This window comes from Pseudophryne corroboree, chromosome 11 (genome assembly GCF_028390025.1).
Source record: "Pseudophryne corroboree isolate aPseCor3 chromosome 11, aPseCor3.hap2, whole genome shotgun sequence".
In the NCBI taxonomy this organism is placed as follows: Eukaryota; Metazoa; Chordata; class Amphibia; order Anura; family Myobatrachidae; genus Pseudophryne; species Pseudophryne corroboree.
Window position 1 is genome coordinate 328,979,053 of NC_086454.1, and position 18,488 is coordinate 328,997,540.

General features: G+C 46.4%; 1 protein-coding gene across 1 annotated transcript in view; it reads left to right on the forward strand.

Annotated features, from left to right (window-relative positions):
- Positions 1-18,488, forward strand: part of NECAB2 (N-terminal EF-hand calcium binding protein 2) — a 358,564-nt gene that overhangs the window by 105,156 nt on the left and 234,920 nt on the right. The window contains exon 3 of the mRNA XM_063945739.1: positions 8,650-8,758. Within this exon, the coding sequence (XP_063801809.1) occupies positions 8,650-8,758 (109 nt within the window). The remainder of the gene's footprint in view (positions 1-8,649; positions 8,759-18,488) is intronic.

Sequence of the window (18,488 nt, forward strand, 5' to 3'; positions counted from 1 at the left end):
CCCAGGCTAGATACCAATCCGGGACTCCCTCCTCCGTTACCTCCATATTATAATTTACTTACCTTATCCATACCCACTAAACTACTTTTTCTTTTTACTCCTTAGGGGTATATTCAATTGAAGTCGAAAGCTGCCGTCTGTTGAAAAGACGTCAGTTTTCGACTTTTTAGGTCGGAATGGGTTCCGACCTATTCAATATAACCCCAAATTATTCGACAAGTTGAGGAATTCGACTTGTCGAAAAGCACGTGGATCGGCGGAATAGCTGGCGATCCGCGCGCTTCTGTCGGTTCTGGCCCCCTTTTCGACCATCTCAATCCGACTTTAAAAAGAGTCGGATTGAGATGAGGGAGCCGAGAGGAGGAGAGGGGGGAGACCAGCGGTGAGACGGGGGAGAGCCGCGGGCAGACGGGGGAGAGCAGCGCTACAGCAGCGGGCAGACGGGGGAGAGCAGCGGCTATAGCAGCATAGCCGGAAGATGTGTCACAGCCGCCGCTCACAGTAGCGTCCACCCGGCTCCAGCAAGCGAGACCTCGCTTGCTGGAGCCGGGTGGACGCTGCCATGAGCGGCGGCTGTGACACATCCTCCGGCTACGCTGCTGTAGCGCTGCTCTCCCCCGTCTGCCCGCTGCTGTAGCGCTGCTCTCCCCCGTCTGCCCGTGGCTCTCCCCCATCTCCCCGCTGGTCTTCCCCCTCTCGGCTACGCTGCTGTAGCGCTGCTCTCCCCCGTCCCCCCGCGGCTCTCCCCCGTCTCAGCTCCCGCATCTCAATTCGACTTTTTTAAAAGTCGAATTGATATGGCATTGAATAGCCCTTGTCGGATCCATTCCGACAAATGAATGTCGGAATGGATCCGACTTCAATTGAATATACCCCTTAGTGTTTAACACTTAGGGGTCTATTCATGAAGCATTAAAAAGTGTGGAAAAGTGAGCCTGTGGAAGTTGCCCATGGCAACCAATCAGCATTGAAGTAACATTTATAATTTGCATACTATACGACTGTACACAGCAGCTGATTGGTTGCCATGGGCAGCATCTCCACAGGCTCACTTCTCCACTCTTTTCACTGCTTCATGAATAGACCCCTTAGTGTAATAGTGTTTAACACTATTAGCGGGATGGTTTATGACCCGGGAGTCCTCCTGCTCATATGCGACCAGGCGTATGGACAGGAGTGGTGCTGTCGAATGGACGCTCAGACTACAGGCGAATGTCTGCATTGGGGGTGTAATCACGGCCGACTTAGCCCCAAACCCACTACTGTCTATTGCCAAGTGAAGCAGTAAGTGTTGCCATTTCCCTTAGGTAAAAATACTACTACGGTTTTTCTTGCCTCAGTTGTGTTACGGATATTAGTATACTATATTATTATTATTATATTAATATTATATTAATGTTTTTCTTGTTCTGCAAATATTACTATTGTCTGTACATAAAGGGAGCACAAACTGATACCCACTAGGTTCCAGAGTATAATGATTAGCTAATAATGTTTGCTATTACATAGCGCGCTAATCTGAGTTGTTTACCACTTGACATTTTTTATACAATGGTGTCTTTGTAACCTGGCTTTTCAGAGCATTAAAAGTAACCCATCATAGGTCTCCTCCTTATTACAGTGCATCCTGACCTTTCATAGTAGATTAAACAGAGCCTGGTGTATCCAATTAAATAAAACAGGCCACTCTTTCTATGTACATTGTTAATTACCCTCTGCGGGGCTCCTAATCTTCAAGCAGATTCCGGAATGAGACTCCTGAATTATTTAAACTGAACAAGTGGCGCTGTGTGTTTTCCCTGCTACCGGGGAGGGCGTTTCGATCCCTCTATTTAATGACACTGTAGATTTTGTATTTTGCTGTCTAAAATGGCTCACAGGATGCTCCGAGTTTTTGTGTCCCAGCTGAAGGCAGGTATGAGAGATTTTCTATCACCCTGGATTTGCATTTAGGATCGAGTGAAGTTTTTTCCTTTGTAAAGTGTGTATGATTGTTATGAGAAACTTTGTTTAGTCTGTGTTATGTGGGATCCGTAAAAAGGTCCAGTGGTCTCTTTTGTCGTTAGCTTCCTGTTTTGTTAGATGTGTGAAACATAATTGACGGCCATCTCAACGCGTTAGCTTGCTAGCTGGAGTAAAATGGCTTCTTCCTGAGGACTTCTGGGAACAAAGGGGCAGATGTATTAACCTGGAGAAGGGATAAAGTAGTGATAGATCAGTGATAAGTGAAAAAGGTGATAACGCACCAGTCAATCATTGCGGGTTTGAATAATGACAGGTAGGAGCTGATTGGCTGGTGCGTTATCACCTTGCGCTTATCACTGCTTTATAACTTCTTTATCCTTTCTCCAGGCGTAATACATCTGCCCCAATGTTATTTAGATTGGAAAGTTGATGCAATGAATCATTGTATGTAATGACCTTAGCATGATCAGAATAAATTAAGATGGGTGATTACTAATTTTAATCTGTGCTGTTGTATGTCTTATATTGGAGGAGAGACACACACGGGGTGTAAGAGTGATGCCATTTAACCAGGTATCATTGATCCCTATAAGAAAAAGTGTCACCTAGGCACACGGTCTTCACATAATTCAGGACTGACCTGAATGCAAAACAGGTCCTTTCTTTCCCACATCCACGTGTGCTCTTATCACAGATCAATGGTTGCCTGCAGTAGTTCAGTGGCATCTCTCCAGTACTGTATGTTGCAAGAACTGCAAAATGCAGCACAGGTGGATTAAAATTGCCTGCATTAACATAGTAACATAGTTAATGAGGTTGAAAAAAGGCAATTTGCCCATCAAGTTCAACCTGTATTATGATTCTTACCCTACCCTATTTAGCTAACGCATACTATAATGCCCCAGCTGAAATTATGTTTTAAGAATAATTAACAACTATAATTAGAGCGCTCCCTAAAATATAATTATTTGATGCTATATCCTTGGATATCTTTTTCATTTAGAAATGAATCTAAACCATTTTTAAATGTATTTACCGAGTCCACCATTACTACCTTCTCTGGAAGAGGGTTCCAAATCCTTTTGGTCCTTATTATGAAGAACCCATTCCTACATTGGGTACGAAATTTTCTCTCCTCTAACCTCAGAGGGTGATCTCGTATCCTGTGCAGTGTTCTCTCAATAAACAAATCTCCTGATAGCTCCTTGTAAAGCCCCTTTATATATTTGAAGATATTAATAATGTCTCCTCTTAGACGCCTCTTTTCTAGTGTAAACATATTCAGCCTAGTAAGCCTTTCCTCATAAGTCAGTGCCTCTAATCCCTTAACCAATTTTGTAGCTCGCCTCTGAACTCTTTCGGTGCGGTGCCCAGAACTGTACACAATATTCCAGGTGCGGACGTACCAATGATTTGTACAGTGGCAGGATTACACTCTCATCCGTTGTCTCAATTCCCCGTTTTATGCATGCTAACACCTTATTTGCCTTCTTTGCTGCACTTTGACATTGTGTGCTGCTACTAAGCCTATTATCAATGAGCACCCCCAAATCTTTTTCAGCTACCGTTTCCCCTAGTTTTTCCCTATTTAATATATAGGTTGTATGTTTATATTTTGTCCCAAAGTGCATAACTTTCACTAATGGCCCCCCATACATCAGCAATCAGTTGGGGCAATTTGCAGACGATTGTGCAAATAAATCTGCAAAGTATGGGGTTTACAGATCACGGATTCAGACCAAAAAGCAATTGGGATTGTTAAGTCAGGTTGTCCAACATGTTGGATTTCACAGATCAGTTAGGGGTGTACAGTAGATTGCTAGTGTATGGTAACAATCAGCAGATCTGCAGACCGTTTCTAGTAAACTGATGAGTCTTTTAAGACTAGCAGATCTGTATTTGTTGAAAATTATCTGCAGATCTCTGAAACATATCTGTAGTGTATGGGCGCAGATTGGAGCATTGGGGAATCTTTAAATCTGGGGGAACAAATCTTATAATCTGCAAATTTTTTTTGTGATTGCTGATGTATGGGGGCTGTTAGAGCGTCATAGATAATGGATAATAGTAATAGATTATTTACACATGTGCAGTACAGATGTCATTGAGTGTTGGTTTGGTATATTATTTATATATATCATTTCAGGTTTTAGGTTGTGAGATATAATTCTATGTCTTCAACACTAAGGGGTCTATTTACTAAGCCTCAGAGAGAGAGATAAAGTGAAGAAAGATAAAGTACAGCTGTAATTTTCCAAACACAGTCTTCTCCGTCCACTTTATCTCTCTCCAAGCCTTAGTAAATACCCCCATTAGGAGAAGTAAATGGTGCTAAACTCAAATGCTGTAAAGTCCATTCAATGTCCACAGTAAGGACAATATGTATTTGTAATTCCCTGCCTGAGAGAGTAGTAATGGCGGACTCGGTCATTACTTTTAAGAATGGGTAGATAAATTCCTAATAGATAAGGATACACAGGGTTATGGTGGGTAAATCACGCACTATAGTAATAAAATTGTAAAAAAAAAATATTTAAAAAGGAGGAATTGACATAACGACTAAACATTCACCACAGTTAAAATTAGTCTTAAAAATATTGCAGTGTAGGAGATCACTAACAGGTTGAACTCGATGGACAAATTGTCTTTTTTTTAACCTCAGAAACTATGTATGTACAGTATGTACTATGTTACTACTATGTCCAAGTACAGAATGTTCAATAAATAACATAAAAACACTCCCTGCTGTCCCTATAATACCTGTTATTCCCCCTGGTGCAATAAATCTGGACAGCTGGAGAGAAGAGCTAGAGAGCAATAGGTGCCTTATATGGAGTAACGTAAGGCTTATTTGTACAAGTAATTGTGTATCATAATGATCCCTGATGAAAATGCTAAAACATTGAAACGTTGGAGCATAGTGCCTGTGTCAGCCTGATTTCTCAAGCCACGGGTGCCGCACCAATGAAGTTGGTATATCTCTTCTGACTGTGAGGGCACAGTGTACAGCTGTTTGATCTATGGGAGTACTGATCACCTTGGTTTGTAATTGTATGTATCAAAATGCCAATAAAGATATCCCTAGTGGACCCTTTGTTGCTGACAGGTATATATCTGGGTAAGTCATTTTGAATAACATGACATGACCATTGATGGGATTATAATGGTGTTCTATTCTGTCTTATTGGTGATATATGGTAGAAGGAGAAGCACAGCTGTTAAGGTAATGAATGTGTAATGGGGATGGGGGGATATTCACTTCTACATGATGGCCACGATGTGCGAGGGGAAACTTGCTATGTCGGCACTACCGTAAATAGCCAATATGCGCGCTACAGCCATTGCTGCGATGCCTGGCGACACATTGCTGTGAATTGAATCCCATAGAGGTGCCAGGGAAGCTTGTGGCGTTGGCACTTCCAACTAAATTGAATTCCCCCCAATGTCACCGAGAGATCTGATAGAAATCTCAGCTTTATTTCCAGTGTCTGCTCCTTAAAACCTTGGACAAGTCACTTTGCCTTCTGTCTCCCAGACATACAAAGAAAAACTCCATTGAGATGAGAAGGTCATGGAAACTGCCTGATCAGTTATGTACAGTACTTAGTAAAATGTTTGTGAAATATAAAATATCATAAATTCTTTCAGCAAATAATATCTACAGATATGTCCTCATACATCAGTGCTGCAGTTGCGCCAAACAGCCCCTCTCGGAGCGCCAGAATCCAAGGTGGTCATTCCGAGTTGTTCGCTCTGTAAATTTCTTCGCATCGCAGCGATTTTCCGCTTATTGCGCATGCGCAATGTCCGCAGTGCGACTGCGCCAAGTAAATTTGCTATGTAGTTAGGAATTTTACTCACGGCTTTTTCATCGTTCTGGTGAACGTAGTGTGATTGACAGGAAGTGGGTGTTACTGGGCGGAAACTGGCCGTTTTATGGGTGTGTGCGGAAAAACGCTACCGTTTCTGGGAAAAACGCGGGAGTGGCTGGAGAAACGGAGGAGTGTCTGGGCGAACGCTGGGTGTGTTTGTGACGTCAAACCAGGAACGACAAGCACTGAACTGATCGCAGATGCCGAGTAAGTCTGGAGCTACTCAGAAACTGCTAAGAGAGGTGTATTCGCAATATTGCGAATACGTCGTTCGCAATTTTAAGGTGCTAAGATTCACTCCCAGTAGGCGGCGGCTTAGCGTGAGTAAATCTGCTAAAAACAGCTTGCGAGCGAACAACTCGGAATGAGGGCCCATGACACTAGTGTCAGGTGTCTTTTTAGCATTTTTTTTTTATGCGCCTTAGTCACAATACAATGCAACTAGAACACACCAGGAGACTGCGCTGATTAATGTGATATGTGACACTTGTATATCTGTGTACGGTTGAGTCTCTGAATCTGCACACAACGTGTTACGATGCAACGGATTTTGCTTTTTTCATGCCAAGTTCCCTTGCGCTTCATATACAGACCCAGTCGGACACAGATAGACTAAAGGCCCCGTACACCAGCAATCATGAAAAAGCAATCAATAGATTCTGAGATTCACCCCCCCCCCCCAGATTTAAAGATTTCCCAATCCACCAATCTGCGCCCATACATTACAGATATGTCTCAGTGATACAGATCTGCCAATCTTGAAAGACTGATCAGTTTACTAGAGACGGTCTGCAGATCTGCTGATTATTTCCATACACAATCTGCAGCCCCAATTGATCTGTGAAATCCAACATGTTGGACAACCTGATTTAACATACCCAATTTAATTATGTCCTGAATCCGCATCTGTGAACCCCATACAATGCAGATTTATATATACAATCAGCAAATTGCCCCATTCAATTGCTGATGTGCAGTATGGGGGCCTTTAGTGTAGCTGTTATGTCAGGTGTACTGAATCAGTACCAGCACTACTGATAAGATAAGGCTGGGGCAGACAAACCAATGTGGAACTCAGGAAGCGGAGAGCTGGCCACCCACTTCTCCATCCAGCCCGCAGTCTGACCGCTAGGTGGCCCAGTCTCTGTAAGGCTGCCCAAAAACAAGTGTTCTTTAATGCATGTGAACTACCAAAGACATACGTGTTTCATTTGCTTGTGATAGACACAGATGGGTATATTCAATAACTGTCGGAAGCTGCCGTCTTGTCGGGAAGTCGGCAGCTTCCGACAGTTTTAGGTCGGAAGGGGTTCCGACCTATTCATTAGGGCCCCGTTTTTTCCGACAAGTCGGGAAACCCGACTTGTCGGAATGCACGCTGATCGGCGGCTTTAGCCGCCGATCAGCATGCATTGTCGGAAGCGGGGCCAAACCGGACAGGTTTTAGCCCCGTTTCCGACAATCTCAATCCGACTTTAAAAAAAGTCGGATTGAGATGAGGGAGCTGAGACCAGGAGACGGAGGGAGCAGCGCTGCAGCGGGGAGAGCAGGAACCAAGCGGCAGCGTCCACCCGGCTCCAGCAAGCGAGGTCCCGCTTGCTGGAGCCGGGTGGACGCGGCTGTGAGCCTCCGCTGCTGCAGCCGCTGCTCCCCCGTCTCCTATTCTCCTCTCCCCGTCCGCTCCATCGCCTCCACTGCTCCCCCCACCACCGCAGACATCTCCTCACCTCTGGCACCGCTGACCGCTCACCCCCGGCGCCGCTGACAGCTCCCTCTGCCGCTGCTGTCAGCGCACCCGCAGCACTGACAGCAGCAGGTCAGGAAACGGGTAACGGCCAAATCCGACAGTCGGGTCCGATACGGCAGACAGGCGACCCGGCGGGGGGGACAGTGACGGGGGGAGTGAAGTTCCTTCACTCCCCCCGTCACACAGCTCCATTGAAGTGCAGGCAAATGTGGACGAGATCGTCCATATTGGCTTGCATGCACAGCCGACGGGGAACCAGCGATAAACGAGCGCGGGGCCGCGCTTCGTTCATCGCTGGTGACTCCACACTGAAAGATATGAACGTTATCTCGTTCAATAATGAACGAGATCGTTCATATCTTTCAGTTACATCGACAAGTGTGTAGGGCCTATTATTCTCTGCTTCTTTTTTTTATGAAGCAGAGAATAATAGGTATTTCTTCATTTTCAACGATATTACAATTTTTCCATCACCACTTATCGCAACAGTAGAACATCTATCAACGCAACTTCTGAAGAAAAGTGGACAGAGTCCATGTCACGTGACCACGTAACACTTCTAATTGGGTGGTGTAGTGCTGGTACCTTCACCCAGTACTTTAGCCTGAGAGTGGGGGCATCATGGGAGGTCTGAGGGCATTGAGGGGGGGATGTTGTAGTATATGGGAGATCTTGGGGCTTGTCGGGAGTCTGAGAGTATATAAGGTCATTTTGTGGCAAGTGGAGGGGGGGGGGCTTTTGGAACAATACAAAATAACAATACAATAATTATAGCTCTGATAATCTAGCATGGCATAATGACTTTTGTTTAGTTTCCCATCATAATGCATTTGAGATCTATGTTAAAGGTATAATTCTAATACAGTGTGTATGAAGTTTTACAGGGAAATCTGGAATGTCCAGCATTTTCGGCCACAGGGCGACATAAGTGTACAGACAGATACATGAGATTTCCTCTTTTATCTAAATGTAATTGAACGATCTAGCGAGAAATTCTGAGGTTCTATCTGTATATAAAATCGCTCACCGCTGGATATCTGATCCTAACCGCCAGTTCTCTTCCAGATGATGGGAAGTTGTCCCTAGAGGAGTTCCAGACATTTTTCTCAGATGGGACCCTCAACGAGGAGGAACTTGAGCGGCTGTTTCACACCATCGACTCTGACAACACCAAGTAAGAAAGAGAAGCGTGTCTCCCTCTGCTCATTAGAGCGCATCCATGTGTTCCTTCCGCACGCTTTCTGTTCCATGTCTGCTTGTCTGCAGTCCTTATATCTACCCTAGTGTTTACCTCTGTGCTAAGGAAAATGTAAGGCTGTAGGGTGAAATGCAGTCAGTTAATATTGGAGAAATCAGGTTCATAAGGCTATATAACATGTTACATGATGTTTTAAGAGTTAGGAGTAAATAAAAGGAGCAATTGCAACTTTGGCAAAACCATGTTGCACTGCAGGTGGGGCAGATTTAAAATGTGACCAGAGGTTTATAATTGTGAAGCACCTGGTATATCTGTATTGGGCTCACGCCCTGCACCCAGCACTGTATGTCTGCAGCAAGTTACCCATTAACTTCGTTTGTGTGATACATTCAGAAAGATGGCACTGGTTATAGCAAAGCCTTATCAATTTTTTTGTGCATGCGGCTTATTTAAAAAATATAACACACACACACCCCCCCCCCACCCCCCTCCCCCTCCTCCCCTTTCCCATCCAGATGTCAATTCGCCTCTGCTGGTGAAGGATATGTCCCAGCTTCATCCTGAATTTCAGTGTCAAAATTGAAAGCACACAGAATTTTCCCTGGCGGCAGTACAATTGCATATGGTTCCTTTTTTATTTGCTCCTAAATTTTAATCAGGCCAGCGGCATTTAATAAAAGGATTGGAAGCATCACTCCAGCTAGTAACACGGCCTACTTATACAAGACCTCCGTGGTTTTAAGAGATCTTCTTATTGGCCGGAACTCAATGGATCTCTAAAGCCTGAGGACAGGTGATACTGCAACACTACCTGGATGGACTATATGTTTGCCAATGCACGTCATTGGACAAGCCAGATGTAGTGAGAACTGTATAATGCAAACAGTTTGCATACAAACCGCAAGTGGCGGTTAGAATAGTCCGGTGGTCTCAAACTTGGTCCTCAGGACCTCACACGGTGCATGGTTTGCAGGTCACCCAGCAGGTGCACAGGTGTATTCATTACTCACTGACACAAAAACATCCACAGGTGAAGCTAATTCTTTCACTTGTGATTCTCTGAGGAGACCTAGGCCCTCATTCCGAGTTGTTCGCTCGGTATTTTTCATCGCATCGCAGTGAAAATCCGCGTAGTACGCATGCGCAATGTTCGCACTGCGACTGCGCCAAGTAACTTTACTATGAAGAAAGTATTTTTACTCACGGCTTTTTCTTCGCTCCGGCGATCGTAATGTGATTGACAGGAAATGGGTGTTACTGGGCGGAAACACGGCGTTTCAGGGGCGTGTGGCTGAAAACGCTACCGTTTCCGGAAAAAACGCAGGAGTGGCCGGGGAAACGGTGGGAGTGCCTGGGCGAACGCTGGGTGTGTTTGTGACGTCAACCAGGAACGACAAGCACTGAAATGATCGCACAGGCAGAGTAAGTCTGGAGCTACTCTGAAACTGCTAAGTAGTTAGTAATCGCAATATTGCGAATACATCGGTCGCAATTTTAAGAAGCTAAGATTCACTCCCAGTAGGCGGCGGCTTAGCGTGTGTAACTCTGCTAAATTCGCCTTGCGACCGATCAACTCGGAATGAGGGCCCTAGAAAACATGAATTGTTTAAATAGCAAAATTAGTGGGGGGGGGCATCCAGGTTGGCTGAACAGGGGGACTATGAAAAGGGGACAGGGCTCTGAAAAAGGGTTGGGACTCAAAAAAAGGGGCAGTCTGGGGCCACGCCCCCCGCTATGCAACACTCACACTACCAGCAATGCAAAGCGGGGGGCAGGGCTATGATGATGCGATTCACCGCAAATCACGTCATCGGCCTCCCTAGACCACCCACTTTCACAAGCAGTGCGGTGGGGGGAGGACGGGGTGGGGGGAGTAGGAGCCACCCGGCCAATCCGAGAGCGTAGTCAAGTATGATATACTGTACGTTAGAGATTATTTCATATAGAACAGCTAGGAATGGCCATTAAATAGGATGTGCTTTCATCATGTTTGGTGAACATCTGTTTGTATGGAAACTCTATTTCTGCAATTAGTTTCTGTCCCTGCGTGTGTCATCTTACTGTACATGCATTATTGCTTTCTCTGTCCTGTCTCCTGAACATGAAGTGCCATCTCCGTTCCTTACAGCTATTGCACCCCGTTCCTACCCCTTCGTGTCTCTTACAGTTTAGTACGACTGTCTGTCATCTCCATTTTAGAAACAGCTGCTGGAGATAGAGGTTTATGAGGAAGAAAAACAAATCCTGCCAAAAACATCGCCTCGGTTTATTGTCAAATTCAGAATGAAACAAAAAGGATGTGAAGCCTCACACGTCTCCTCTTCTCCCACAATGAATACTGCTTAATTCCTCTAATCACTCTGATTAAACATTTATTTCTGCTTTAAAGCGGCTCGATTAACACTTTCATGTGTTAATCTTCCATGTTTCCGGAAGGTTTTCACCGTAAATATTTCTGTTTTAGATAATGCTTTGCTCTTTTGATCTGTTTGTTTCCGTTGCCGTATTCAGACGTGAAATGCCATGGAGCGGAGATTGTGGCCCACCAGTGGAAGGGCAAGGACATCACTGCGCCCAGTGGCGTATCTAAAGCAGTGTGTGCGTTGCACGCGGGCCCCTAGGTCCAGATGTGGCCCACACCGCAGACACTGCAGCCATTTCTTATAAAATTACCTTCCTGGTGTCCGTGCGTGAACCCCCTCCTCTCCCGTCACCGTAGCCGCATCAGCGCTGTTAGCGCTCTGTCTGAGCACTAGAGTTTACAGTGCATGCGCAGGTCTCCGAAAATATGGCTGCGGCGCCATTTTTCCAGAGACTTGCGCATGCGCTGCAGACTCTGGCACTGTGCCTGGCTAACATGGGGCCTAATTCAGACCTAGGGGGTAATTCAGATCTGATCGTAGCAGCAAATTTGTTAGCAAATGGGCAAAACCATGGGGGTCATTCCGAGTTTATCGCACGTAGCAACTTTTTGCTGCTCGTGCGATCAACTAGACGCCGCCTATGGGGGAGTGTATTTTAGCATAGCAAGGCTGCGATCGCTTGTGCAGCCCTGCTACGCTAAAAAAGTTTCCTGCAAAACAAGACCAGCCCTGCGGTTACTTACCCTGTGCGATGGCTCCAGCGATGAAGGTCCCGGAATTGACGTCAGACATCCGCCCTCCAAACACCTGGACATGCCTGCGTTCGGATCTCCACGCCCGGAAAACGGTGAGTTAACGCCCCGGAATGCCTTCCTCCTGTCAATATTCTTGCGGTCACCGCTGCGACCGCTTTCTTCGTACTTGGCGTCGCTGCTGTCGCCGGGAAATGACGCGCCTGCGCAATGCGGCCGCCGCGCATGTGCAGTTCCAACCCGTTCACACAGCTGCGATGAACCGCAGCGTGCGAACGGGTCGGAATGACCCCCCATGTGCACTGCTGGTGAGGCAGATATAACATGTGCAGAGAGAGTTAGATTTGGGTGGGTGTGTTCAAACTGAAATCTAAATTGCAGTGTAACAATAAAGCAGGCAGTATTTACCCTGCACAGAAACAATATAACCCACCCAAATCTAACTCTCTTTGCACATGTTATATCTGAGCCCCCCCCCCCCCTCCCCCCTTCCGCAGTGCACATGGTTTTGCCCATTTGCTAACAAATTAGCTGCTGCGATCAGGTCTGAATTAGGCCCATTGTTCTGAGAGAATAAAACAAGAAACAAACCATCCCAGTTTTGTGCCGACATCGATGTATAGGATCTGCGTTTATTCTCGTAGTACTGAGTGAGTCAGTGTACGCATTGTAGCGCTTGTAGCTGTGCGTGAGGGGGAGTGGGCTAGATTTGTGATGGGGTTGTAGTATACGCAGATGAGATTGTGGGTTTGGCTAGTTGTGGTTTGCGTTTGTAATCAGTGTGCTTTCAGTCACAATTGCAATCCGTGCTGAATGAAGCCCTGAATCTATAAAAAGAACGATTGGGAGTGTTGGATTATTTCAGCAGTGTTGGAGATACCATGTGAAGGGTGGTCTTCTGTATGCACAGTATACCGGCGCCGGAATCCCGACACCCAGCATACCGACAACTATTCTCCCTCGTGGGGGTCCACGACCCCCCTGGAGGGAGAATAAAATAGTGTGCAGCGTGGCGAGTGCAGCGCAGCGAGCCCGCAAGGGGCTCCTTTGCGCACGCCACGCTGTCGGTATGCCGGCGGCCGGGCTCCCGGCGCCGGTATGCTGGTCGCCGGGAGCCCGAGCGCCGGCATACCGTACTACACCCCATGTGAAGCGTGTCTATAGTAATCATGCTACCAAGTCCTTTACATTTAAATGCACTGTTTATACCGTAATTACAATTCATGTACAATGTCCTCATACATCTATCTTGTTTGCGCCATATGGTACAAGGAAAATGGCGAGATTTAGACTCTCCGCCATGGGGACGGATTCCCGGGCTTTCATCTGGTTTCTGAATTTAGCATCTAATTCACATCGTAGCTGCGTGTAAAGGGCCTAATTCGTGTTTGTGCACAGTTGCCGATTATCAGGCAATAAAGTGATTATCAGAAAACAGCGCATGTACTGCGATCGCAATGTGCTTCGCCCAAGGTGCCGTTGCGATCCCGATCTCAGTAAGGATTTCATGGAAAAGTGATTGACAGGAAGTGGCTTTTTGGAGGTGTTAACGGGGTGTGGTTGGTAAAGCGTAGGCGTTTTCGGGGCGTGTATCTGTCGTCAGCTGTGAGCTCGCATGCGCTAAAACATGGCGCCTTTGTGTGTACTGCAGTATCCAGTCTGCGTAGCCTTAGACCAACCCTTAGCCGTGATGTTCCCCGTATTTCCGTATAGGCTGTGATTGTGACTGTAATGGTTCCAGTGAGCGTCTCTTTTCATTCCTGAGCGAAAGCTTGACTTGTTACCAGTAGCAGTTCCGTAGCCTAAGAATCACAATTGCATTTGCGTACGCACATGAATGACTGTAGGCCTAAAAGTCTTTTATTTGGCAGGAATACATCCCGCCAGTGGTCATCTTGTGACCATAGTAAGCTCACAGGCATGTGAAATCAAATAAATTGGCCAGAATCCCTGTGTATGTGGGTATCCGTTCAGATGGTCGACCATGTTATGGTCGACAGTCATTAGGTCGACCACTATTGGTCGACATTGACATGGTCGACATGGACACATGGTCGACACATGAAAATGGTCGACACGTGAAAGGTTGATACATGAAAAGGTCGACATGAGTTTTTTTTTCTTCTTTTTTTCTTTTGGGGAACTTTTCCATACTTTACGATCCATGTGGACTACGATTGGAACGGTAATCTGTGCCGAGCGAAGCGGCAGCGGAGCAAAGGCACCATGCCTGAAGCATGGCGAGCGAGCGCGGTGCACTGATTGGGGTTCCCAGTCACTTTACGCAAAAAAACGACACCCAAAAAAAGTTTAAAAACTCATGTCGACATTTTGATGTGTCGACCTTTTCATGTGTCGACCATGTGTCCATGTCGACCAATAGTGGTCGACCTAATGACTGTCGGCCATAACATGGTCGACCATTCATACCGGAACCGTGTATGTGTGGGCCCCTTTACTATGCAGGTGACAGTCCTGAACCTTAAACTTCAACTGCAGCCGTTAAACTGTTTATTATAATTTTTTGAGTCTTAAGGTCATTATTTTAATTGTTCCTTATTCTTTTTACTGTACTACCGCTTTCTACACCCTCCTCCTTTTTCTCCTTTAATGAGATTTACCTCTGCCTGGCAGGCACCGTGCACCGGAACAGAGCAGTAATTACAAAAATGTCACTTCAAACCGAGCCCCCACTCTCTAATCCCGGTTCTCGGCCAGTGTGCCCACGAGAGCCTCGCACCTCATTGATTACACCTTCACCCAAAAATGTAATTATCCCAAAACCCCTTGATGTTAAAGTTTTGTGTTGGTTTTTATTTTTTATTTTTTTTATCTATTATTTTTCAACTTGAAATACTACTTTTTGCCTTTTGTGCTGTATTATGGGGGTCATTCCGAGTTGTTCGCTCGCAAGCTGCTTTTAGCAGCTTTGCACACGCTAAGCCGCCGCCTACTGGGAGTGAATCTTAGCTTCTTAAAATTGCGAACGAAAGATTCGAAATATTGCGAAAAGACATCTCTGTGCAGTTTCTGAGTAACTCGAAACTTACTCGGCATCTGCGATCAGTTCAGTGCTTGTCGTTCCTGGTTTGACGTCACAAACACACCCAGCGTTCGCCCAGACACTCCTCCGTTTCTCCAGCCACTCCCGCGTTTTTCCCAGAAACGGTAGCGTTTTTTCGCACACACCCATAAAACGGCCAGTTTCCGCCCAGAAACACCCACTTCCTGTCAATCACACTCCGATCACCAGAACGAAGAAAAAACCGTGAGTAAAAAACCTAACTGCATAGCAAATTTACTTGGCGCAGTCGCACTGCGGACATTGCGCATGCGCACTAAGCGGAAAATCGCTGCGATGCGAAAAAATTTACAGAGCGAACAACTCGGAATGACCCCCTAGGTGCTCCGAGGATATACTGTATGTATTGAGACATTGATATCCGTGTAATGCGGCAGAGTCTTGTCTACAAAGACTGTCACAGACCAGTGATACCGCTTTCAGGGGGGGGGGGGGGGGGGGGGGGCGGCAACGCTTGCTCTCCTTTCAGGCACTGAAAGACAAATACGGTTCGCCTAATATTGTGCGATAGTCCGCCTGCACACATATTACTCGTCACTGTGTCATGGGTGAAAGGGGCGATTTACCTGCGTTGCAAAAAGGGAGGATTATCGGCTTTTCAGGCCAAGGGCGGCAGTATTTCTGACACAGCGCAGTGTGTGAACTGTTCGCGTGCTGCTGTGGTGAAGGTGCATCGTGACTGGACAAATAGCGAATAACCCACGTGGAAACTGCGGAGCACCACACGCCATTGATGTGAGAGGAGAACGTCGGTTATGAAGGTGCGTGAGGGCCGACCGACACGCTATAGTGGAGCAGCTCACCGTCAACAGGAACCTGGGGGCTACCAGACGTGTGTCTAACATGACAGTTCAGCCCGTCTAGCTGCTGTCTGTGCTGCACACGGCGGTCGCTCTGGTTGGTGGTCATAATAATGTGAATCGACCGTGTATACGTATTTATGTATGTGTGTGTATATGTATATGTATATATATATATATATATATATATATATATATATATATAGACCCATTAGCATTACTGCGCGCTGATTTTAGCAACTGGCATTCCTTACCATCTTCTAAACTCCTAGGACCTAATTCATGTTTGGACGCAAATGCAGTTTTCTCGGAGCTGCTAATGGGCCTAATTTAGACCTGATCGCTAGGGTGCGTTTTTTGCATCCCTGCGATCAGGTAGTCGCCGCCTTCAGGGGGAGTGGTAAATCGCTGTGCAGGAGTGCGATCGCATGTGCAGAAGAGCTGCACAAACAGAAGTTTGTGTAGTGTCTGCACAGCCCAGGACTTACTCTTCCAGTGTGATGATCGGGGCCGGAGCTGACGTCAGGAACCCTCCCTCCAAACACCTGGTCCCTCCTGCGCTTCTCCGGACACTCCTAAAAAACGGTCAGTTGCCACCCACAAACGCCCTCTTCCTGTCAGTCACCGCGCGATCGCCCATGCTTTTCTCACACCATCCCGTCGCTGTCCGGTGCTCCCCGTCGCTGCAGACCGACGCGCCTACGCATGCGCCGTTCAGACCTGATCACAGGCTGTACGAAAACACAGCCTAGCCATCAGGTCTGATTTAGGCTCCCGACAGCAATTGACCGACGGTCAAAATCCCGGCAAGGTCAAATTCCCGACATGGACAAAATACTGACCTTTAAAATACCGACAAGGTAAAAATACCGACATGTAAAATGTCGATAGGTCAAAATGCCGACATGAGTTTTTCATGCTGTTTTCATTGAAACCGACTTGTCCATCCCTGTGGATCTGGAGGGGGAACACAATAGTGTGCTGAGCGCAGTGAGGCACCGTACCCGAAGCATGGCGAGCGCAGCGAGCCATATGAGGGGACGCGGTACACTTATATGGTGTCCATGTCGACCTGTGTCGACATACACACAAAAAACCTGAAAAACTCATGTCGGTATTTTGACCTGGTCGGTATTTTAAATGTCGGTATTTTGACCTTGTCGGGATTTTGACCGTCGATCAATTGCTATTGGGATTTCAACCGTCGGGATTTTGATTGTAGGTATTTCATACCGATCCCCACTAGTGCCGTGTCCAGTCTGCGATTGCAGCATATGCGCAGTCTGACGATAATCGCTGCATTGCGCACATAATATGTCGCAGCCTATGCTGGTAACGTGCAGTGACACTTATACTGTTTCTGCATGATTCCCCTGAGTTTGATAAATTGTCATGTGTCTTTTTGTTAACACCGTCCGGAGTCTAAGAATATTTTATTATTCACATCCTTCCCTGCCCCATTCCACACTTATACCATCTCAGGTTGGAACGGAATCCACAATCTGTCGTTGAGACACCGCAATGCTGACCACTGTGCTACCATCCACTTAAACTAGTGGCAGAGGTATGTAGTAGAGTAGGTAGTGTTGGTGGAACGAGATGAATTGACTAAAATTCAATTCATTAATATATATACAGTTTATTGCTTGGTTTAAGAGATTATTGGGCCTGGTTATCACTTTTGATTGCAAAATGTACCTAGTAAACTACAGTATAGTTTCTTATGGCGCCATAAGAATATGCCAATAAAAATTTATTTTTCACATGCTTGGTATGATTTCATAATAATTGGCCAAGGATGGAGAATGCATTCTGCCAGGTCCGAATCAGAAAACCCTCTCCAGTGGTAACTCCTCCATAAGAACTTTGGGGCAGATGTATTAAGCCTGGAGAAGTGATAAAGAAGTGATGAAGCAGTGATAAGTGTGATACACGCACCAGCCAATCAGCTCCTAACTGTCATTTTTCAAATCCATAATGATTGGTTGGTGCGTTATTACCTTGCGTTTATCACTGATATATCACTTCTTTATCCCTTCTCCAGGTTAAGAGCGGGATGTACTAAGCTCTCCTGCCGCGGAATCTCCCCTCTCTGCGATTCCGTTACCTACTGCTCTCCTCCCTCTGGCCGGCGCTGACCTATGGGGAGTGAAGGGCAGCGCCGGCCAGTGGAAGGAGAGCAGTTAACGTGTTGCGGGTAACGGAATCGCAGAGAGGGGAGATTCCGCGGCGGGAGAGCTTAGTACATCCCGCTCTAATACATATGCCCCAAAGGGCCTGAGTCTGGTGCAGTGGCTTCATGCTAATACCTACAAGCCTTTCTCTAACGTCCTAGTGGATGCTGGGGACTCCGTAAGGGCCATGGGGAATAGACGGGCTCCGCAGGAGACATGGGCACTTTAAGAAAGAATTTGGATACTGGTGTGCTCTGGCTCCTCCCTCTATGTCCCTCCTCCAGACCTCAGTTTGAATCTGTGCCCGGACGAGCTGGGTGCTGTTCAGTGAGCTCTCCTGAGCTTGCTAAAAAGAAAGTATTTTGTTAGGTTTTTTTATTTTCAGAGAGATCTGCTGGCAACAGACTCTCTGCTACGTGGGACTGAGGGGAGAGAAGCAGCCCTACTCACTGAAGATAGGTCCTGCTTCTTAGGCTACTGGACACCATTAGCTCCAGAGGGATCGAACACAGGATCTCACCCTCGTCGTCCGATC